The following is a 7,963-nucleotide window of genomic DNA, read 5'->3' as shown; positions in this document are numbered from 1 at the left end:
AGGTGCTGTGTTTTGTGACTACAGTTGGCCAGAGGTCGTTATTCTGCCCAATAGCTTGAGGTTCAGCCTTATCCCAGTCCAACTCCCTCACAACTGCAGGATTGAATTCAACAAGACTCAACGAGAGATTGCAGTCTCTCGGCTGAGAGGCCTTGCATCTCTTTGGTAAAATGGTAGAAAGCAAAGAAAAAGTGCACACATTATTAGGGATAAAGGGAGTGTCAGAAATATTGGAAGGTTGCGTATTTTCTCTTTCTGCTGAAAGAAGGATAGTCTTTTTGGGGAATGGACAGGTGTTGGTGTTTTTTCCAAGTCAAGGGGAGGGTCCGAAGAAAATATTAATAATAAAAAAGTTAAATATAATATACAACCCTTCCCTACCCACTCCAGTAATTTTTGCACAGTCCCTTACACATTCTAAAACAAATGTAAATATTTACTCTTTTTTTTGCAAACTTTATCACAACCACTCATTGGCAGGTGTATTTGAAGCAAATTTGCATTCATGGACAATGACTTTGGTAAATGGTAAATGGTGAATGGACCTGTACTTGTATAGCGCCTGTCTAGTCTTCCGACCACTCAAAGCACTTTTACAGTACGGGCCATTCACCATTTCACCAAACCAACTTATTCATACATATTCATACACCGTTGCACAGCATCAGGAGCAATTGGGGGTTCAGTGTCTTGCTCAAAGTTCACACTTTCGACATGCAGCAAGAGGACCAAGGGATCAAACCGCCAACCTTCCAATTAGTGGACGACCCGCTCTACCTCTGAGCCACAGCCAAGTATTAAAGTGTTCATCAGTGAAGTGTACTGTTGGTAATGGATCATTTATGCAGTACATGAAAAATAAGAGACATTTTTCTGTCACCGACACCTTGAGGGATGCCACTGTTCTTGTACTCTGGCTCCACCACCTGTATGGTATCATCTTCCAGGTAGAAGTAGATCTTACACTTCCTGATTCTGTACGTCTCATCTCGCGCCTGAGGCACAGCTTCCTGAAAGTACGCTTCAAAACACAGAGCCTGTAGGTGCAAAAGGGCAGTTAGTCAAATGATCAAATTATGGCTTTTAGTTACATAACCGGTCATTAGCTTTTAAGGTTTCTTTAATGACTTGAAAGAAATATGCAAATGTTAAAAATGCTAAACAGATCAGTAACATAATCCAGGTGTTGTACTGTGTAAGGTGAGCAGGGTTGGGTCAGTAGTAATGTAATTTGTTTGTTAACATTTTTGGACATTAAAAATATTATTAAACTTATTAACAAAAAAGTCTCTCCCCACCTCCCCAAAATGCAGCTGCCACAATGCGAAAAAAGGAATCTCAAGGATGTAAAAAAATCTTGTTTCTGTGAAATGACAAAATCTTGTCAGGCATGATTTGCATTACAGAAGTAATCTGGTTTTAATATCTGTCTTAATATCATATTCCAGCTAATATTGAGCTCTATTGAAGCAGTAACCAGTAATATCCCAGCAGAGGAACAAGATTATTTTACTTATTTTAAGAGGAAGACCACTTGCACAACTTCTCAGTTTAAGAGAGGTCTTGTCCCAGTGTTGGAAATGAAGCAGCTGTTTAGTTTTTCATTGTTTGAATAAAAAATGATAAAAAAATAAGATCTTAATAATAACTTAGTTTTCTTTGCTTGTAATAAGCACAACTTGCTTACATTTGTGGCATTTTTTCTAGTTTTAAGGTCCATTACAGTCTTTCAGTGACTCGATTTTTCTGCTGGTTTTAAGAATTCTAGCCAAGCAACATTGGCTTTTTTTTTGCTTAATACAAGAAACTTTAAATATATAAGAAAAGTTTATTTCTAGAAGGTTTCTGCAGAGCAGGATTTTAACAGGTAAAGAGAACACCTATGCTTTCATCTGTGCACTGGCTGATTGTTAGTTTTAGAGTGGATTTTGAAATTTTAATTATGAATTGAAAGGAAATGGGCTGGCCCCAAGCTATATCTCAGGCCTTTTAACTCGCCATTTTTCCTTTGCAGGCCCTCAGGTCCTCAAATACAGCTCTCCTGGGGGTTCCCAAAACCAGATTAAAAAACAAAGGTGACAGAGTGTTTGCCATCAGAGCCCCCGAGTTGTGGGTGAGTGAGATCAGGATGGCTAATTCTATTACTTCTTTGAAGTCTCTTCTTAAAACGCACTCTTATAGTCTTGCGTTCCTGTGATCCTTTTATCCGACCTTTTATTCACTGTGGTTTAATTGTTTTTTTTTGTTTTATATTTTTTACTTATTGCTATGTTTTACAGTGTTTATTGCTTATTCTATACATTGTTACTGATGGGTTATGGTTTTTACTGTTTGATTCCTGATGTTTTGTTGTTTTACCCTGTAAAGCCCGTTGTATTCTTGGTTTTAAAAGGTGCTATATAAATAAAGTTTATTATTATTATTATTAGGAATGCACAATAATTATCAGGGCAGATACATTTATAGTATTTTGAATTATTGGGATAATTAAATTAGCTGATACATTTTTGGTCGATAATAATTCTTATGCAAAACGGTTGATAGCCTTTATGTTTTATGAAAGCTAAAGTATGTTTGTGGATGGACTTCACTAGAAAAAAATAAATGAACATCTGAAAAGTCAGAACTGTTGTTTGTTGTTAACAACAGTGTATCTTTGCTCTCTACATCTCAGCATTTCTTACCATCAGGTGTGCATAAACTACAGGTTATGAACTTCTTAATAGAATTTGTTATTTTATCGGTATCAGCCATGAGAAGCAGGTAATTGTCGGTTATTGTATCAGCTGATAATCCATATATATTGCCAGAATTGGAAGGCTGTTTTAGAGGGACTGCTGCTGCTCGAAGCCATCTTAGAGCACTTGTCTTAGGAACCAGACACGCTTTTTGTGAGTTAAAGGAGCGTTCAATCAACAACGTAATCATGTGAATCCTCGATAAAGTAACTATAATATAACTACACATTCTTCACATGTAATCTGGTTAGATTATAGTTACTTATTTTTGGTACATAATCCAAATGACACGTAATCCATTATTAACTAACACTGTCAGTCAACACAGAACATTTGCTGTACTGTATGTAACATATTAAAGACACTGCTTACTATTAGCTGGAATTTATTTAAATTAGACATGATGCCCACACAACTGATATACATGCGTCTATAATTGAGGAGGTAAAACAGCTCACCTGTTTGTCAAAGGCTACCCATGATGGTACGTAGCTGCCCTGTCCTCTGGGGTAGACTGAATACTTGGGTTTGATCTCCTGGCCGGCTAACAGCTCTCCTCCAATGCCTGGCTTTGCAGATCCCACAAACAAAGGGACTCCATTGGAACAACCGAAATGTTGGGATTTGTGGAATCTCTCTTTGCCTAGCTGTGGAACAGAAGAGAGGAAAAGTTTCAACTGTTGAGCCTTGATAGAATTATCACTTTCTATTACAAACACACTGTAATATAATCATGACTGATTATTTATTTATAATTAGTAAGGCAGTGATGTAGTGACAATGATCATTTACTACTGCCAGAAATCAAAAGCAACTAACCTGCATGTGCATAATACTAGTTTAGAAAGATACATTACCCTGGAAATCACATTTCTTAATTTTACATTAAGCTAATACATTCCATAAAGTCCCTGATTACATTACAAGTTGTTTAAAGGTTTAAGTTAACTAAGGTAGGGCTGAACAATTTATCAAAATATGATTAAAATCAAATATGAAAAAAAAAAAATGAAAATGTGCAACATCCAAACCACAGGAGCTGCAATGTATTGATGAAGGTAAAATGTGTGACAAAACAGCATTATAATGAAGTATTGTAGTGCTGCAGAGATGCCCTGGTACAGACCACAACAAATGTCACATCAGCATAATTGTAATAGTTTTTTATTGCCCTAATTTAAAACACTTTTTATTAATCTACCGTGTGTATTTGTCTCTTTAACTAATGATTTTACTGTATCTGTTGTCTCCCTAGATCAGGGATCTCAAACTGCTGGCCCTGGGGCCATTTCTGGCCCTCCATCCTTCCCCCTCCTACCCACTACATGATGTCAAAAATATAATAAATGAAAGCTTTGTGTTACATTTTTTTTGTTGTTTCATATCAATTTAAACTATTCCTTCAAATGTATTTTGTGGCAAAGGTCAAAGGTTCCTGCAAATGTGTGCAAACAGCTGATAAGAAGAGAGCAGGTTTTAGGCCTTTGTTTGTTTTGTCTGATTGATATTGTTCTTCAATTTTCGTACCAATAAAATATGAGAAAAAAAAGGAAAGAAATCATTGGGGGGGGTAATTATGGAATTATGCTTATTTTAAAATTTAATAATAGAGCTATCCTTCTTTGTTCACTTGTAAAGTAGTTATTTGTATTTATATTTATACTCGATAAAACTTTCATGTTATAATATTCTTTTTATTTTTATTATCTTTTTTATCATTGTATTTTATTTTATTATCTTTTTTATTTTATTTTTACTCAGTTCTGTCTCATTATCTTGTCAAGCTTGTCAATGATTGTTAGATAACGTACACATTTAGCTCAGGAGCTAGCCTGCTAACTAACTGGAGCGTTATCTGCCTAGCTAACTTGTTAGCTGTCCGAAGCTAAAGTGTGTGACACAGAACGAACGTCTTACCTGTTTACTGGGAGAATTCCCGGGTAGAAACGGTAACGCCATAGCTGTGATATTTCAAACAGGTTGTCTTCCTACAACTTTGCTGCTGTGGACGTTCAGCTGTCATTTAAAGTTATTCGTTGCCATGGAAGCGTTTGTTTGGGGGCGTCTCCGGGCAACAGAAGGGACTAGTACAGTATTAATATATTATGTGATTTTAATCCACGCACTAGTTTAACTTAAAGACAAGGAAAGAAAATAGTGCTTTAAAATGTGAAGTCAAAATGTAAACTGCATACTGTACATAATATATCTTGTCCACAGCACTTACTATATAACTATTATATACTTCATTAGTTCTTATTTATATTTTGACTTTGTTTGTTATTAATTCAGTTGAGTTTCAGCTAGTTTCCAGAGTGGGTTTGCTCTTCAGTTCAGATTTTGTTTAAAAATGTTTAGATTTTGGTTAGTTTATGTCCCAGTCTCAAAAAAACATATACTATACACCAATGCCCCCTCATGCTTGATGACAAATTTGACTTAAAAACATTCAAACTAAAGGCATTTCCTATACATTTTTATCTTATTTTAGTCTGTTTTGTAAGTAACTTACATAATATAATTGCAAGTTAGTTTCCAGAGTGGGTTTGCTCCTTTCAGTTTTACTTTTTACTGTAAATCTTTTCCCTGACCAAGAGCCCCAGATTAGTTTAAAAAAAATAATACTGAAACTAATAAAAACTAAACATTTATTTGCATGATTTTTAACTACAAGTCTAGTTTTTTTCCCCCCTCTTAATAATCTGTATATACATATATTTTACACTTGCTTTGGCAATGGAAACCCATGCCAGAAGCCCCTTTGAATGGAACTGAATTGAATTAAACTGAAAGAAGCAACCCCACTCTGTAAACTTAACTGAAAGGAAACTGAATTAAAAAGACAAAAATTTAAAATGTATTTTATATTTGTATATTTAAAAAATAAAAACTATAACAAAGCAACATGTTTTAAATATAGAAGGGTGTACTTTCATTTATTCTTTAATAATGGGAACAAAAATCTCTGGTGCCCTTTAAAGTGAAAGAAAAACATAATAATAATAATACTAATAATATTAATAAATACATGACATGCAATGACTCCAAAGGAATCTAGGTCAAGAGTAAATAGACAGACATACATATAGTCAGAAAAATAAATGAGAAATTATTCAAATGTTTTTGTTATTTTTATTTCTTCGTTAAACTTACATAGTGGACTAACCACAACCTTCCCAACCTAAAGCGTAAATGTACTGCTAAACAAAATACATTAAAAAAAGAACTGCAGCGGAGGCTAAAATAACTCAAACATATAGCACCTCTACAAAAGGCATAACGATCCCATATCTATCAGCACACTAACACTAGAGAAGACTGATCACAATGTCTGGCAATAAAAAATACAACACTGGCACTGATAGATTCCTATGGGCTCCACCTGCCATGTAAAGGTGACTTTAATTCTACTACTCGACTTTGATTGATTGTGTGCAACAAGGCAGCAATAACAGTGCATCATCTTCATTGTGGTACAATATCAGTTTGGTAAAAATAAATAAATAAAAACATTACAACATTCTGATTCTGTTTTCCAGTCGTTTTTTATGATATGTTGCATTATTTGGCCTGGAGAGTGGAGTATTTTAAGAGGGTCCTTCTGGTCTAACCAAGAAGTTCCACATCGAATGGACAGCGCAGTCTCATGGAGGTACAGTATTAAGTAGCCAGAAGGAGGTGCAGCTTATGTAGAAACACATAGCTACAAGCTAATCTAAGATCGGTTGCTTTTTGTCATTGAACACTTTAAAACCATCCACCAATGATTTAGAATATTTCCCTATCGTATGTCATGACATCAGAGAAGCACTCTTCTCATTTGGCAGACCCTAAGATGCGAGGCCGAGCAGGAACCCTCCGATGAATCCACTTGTGACAACAATGTTCTTCTTCACAAACTCTGTGGACTGAAGAAGACAAAAAATATGTTTGAGTATATAAAGCAGTTACATTCTAGACTGACAGTAATTCACACTGAAATGCAATATATATATACATAGTAGCTGAATTAACCCTAACCCATTTAAGTTAAGGTTTTCTCTGACTCTATAACAAATTAATCACATTAATGCCTCATTTCCACTGCATTGTACACTGTAAAAAGAAAAAAGAAACAGTTGAGAAAACTAGTTTCATTAACTTCACTAAATTTAAATTTTACAACTCAAACCTTATAGTTTTAAAATAAATTAAAAAGACCTTTTGCTAACCTATAATCTTTTGAGGAAATCTACCTTTCCTCTTTAGAAAAACTTCTATGTTTGAGTTTATATTTTAAAAATAGTCTCACATTGTGAACAAGATTTTACATTACAGTATTTGAATATTAAATTGATAGCAATAACAAAATGTTACTTTTTGTTGATAAAAAATACAATTTTATTAATTACTATTAGTTTATTTCAAAACTAAAATTTTGTGAAGACGGTTGCCAAATCCATACATTATTACTGGCTGCGCATGTGCATCTCTGAGCAGAGATCACAACAAGGAAAGATGGCTCACTCTCTGTTCATCTGTGAACTTATTTATAAGAGACATAAATAGACATACACTACAGAGACACGCTCAGTTTTCAGACTTTAATGTTAGCCAAAGTAGGGCAAAACCAGGGACATTGCAGTCATATGGTAAGCGTTTTAACCACAAGGCCGGCCACCAGGACTTTACTTTAGGTGTCATTTTGAATGTGTGATGGAAGGATGATTCATCAAGGCCAAAAGCAAAGCTCTGATTGGCCTTTGTGTGACAATCCAAACAACAAAACACAAATATCTTACCTTCTCCACAAATGTGTTTAGCTCCGGGCCTGCTTGATTGGTCCCCTTCTTTAACTGCTTCTTAGCTTTGTTGACATCCTTCTCCACTCTCTTCCAGTCCACCTGGATATAGCCAGTGTTGTTAGCTATCTGGAGAAAGAGTCAGGACAATGAAAAACACATTAGAGGCAGATTCTCTAAAAGGATTTTATTCTGTTGAAAGGATACATTTGTGCCCGGTGATGCAAGAATACCTGCAGCAGCAGGAGACCTCCCCCTACAGATGTAGCAGCAACCTTTCCAACCTTCTGGAAGAGATATCCTACACACCTAAAATCAGTCGAGACAGAGCATAAATGGTACAAGATGTCTCCTACTTCACTCTAAAGTCCATTCTCAGTGGATGTGCACTGGTGGCTTCAAGTTTCTACATCACACTGGTACAAGTTGATACTGGACCAGAAC

At 35.4% G+C, this 7,963-nt stretch overlaps 2 protein-coding genes across 2 annotated transcripts in view; both read right to left on the bottom strand.

The window, feature by feature from the left end:
* Positions 1 to 836: 836 nt before the first annotated feature.
* Positions 837 to 4,777, bottom strand: LOC118338665 (EF-hand domain-containing family member C2-like). Its single transcript, XM_035675942.1, has 3 exons — positions 4,656 to 4,777; positions 3,197 to 3,385; positions 837 to 1,037 (listed from the first exon to the last, which is right to left on the bottom strand). Exons 1-3 carry the CDS (start codon positions 4,695 to 4,697, stop codon positions 837 to 839), a joined length of 432 nt encoding a protein of 143 aa, XP_035531835.1. The 5' UTR covers positions 4,698 to 4,777.
* A 1,073-nt stretch (positions 4,778 to 5,850) lies between these two features.
* fundc1 (FUN14 domain containing 1) overlaps positions 5,851 to 7,963 on the bottom strand; it is a 3,473-nt gene continuing 1,360 nt past the window's right edge. Inside the window, exons 3-5 of the mRNA XM_035676444.1 lie at positions 7,753 to 7,828; positions 7,520 to 7,648; positions 5,851 to 6,646 (exon numbers count right to left, since the gene is read on the bottom strand). Coding sequence (XP_035532337.1) covers positions 6,569 to 6,646; positions 7,520 to 7,648; positions 7,753 to 7,828 — 283 coding nt within the window. The 3' untranslated portion in view covers positions 5,851 to 6,568. The remainder of the gene's footprint in view (positions 6,647 to 7,519; positions 7,649 to 7,752; positions 7,829 to 7,963) is intronic.

This window comes from Morone saxatilis, unplaced genomic scaffold, assembly GCF_004916995.1.
Source record: "Morone saxatilis isolate NCDOM2014 unplaced genomic scaffold, NCSU_SB_2.0 Contig5, whole genome shotgun sequence".
NCBI classification, from domain to species: Eukaryota; Metazoa; Chordata; class Actinopteri; family Moronidae; genus Morone; species Morone saxatilis.
Note: the sequence above shows the minus strand (reverse complement) of the source record. Positions and strands in the feature narration are given on the sequence as shown.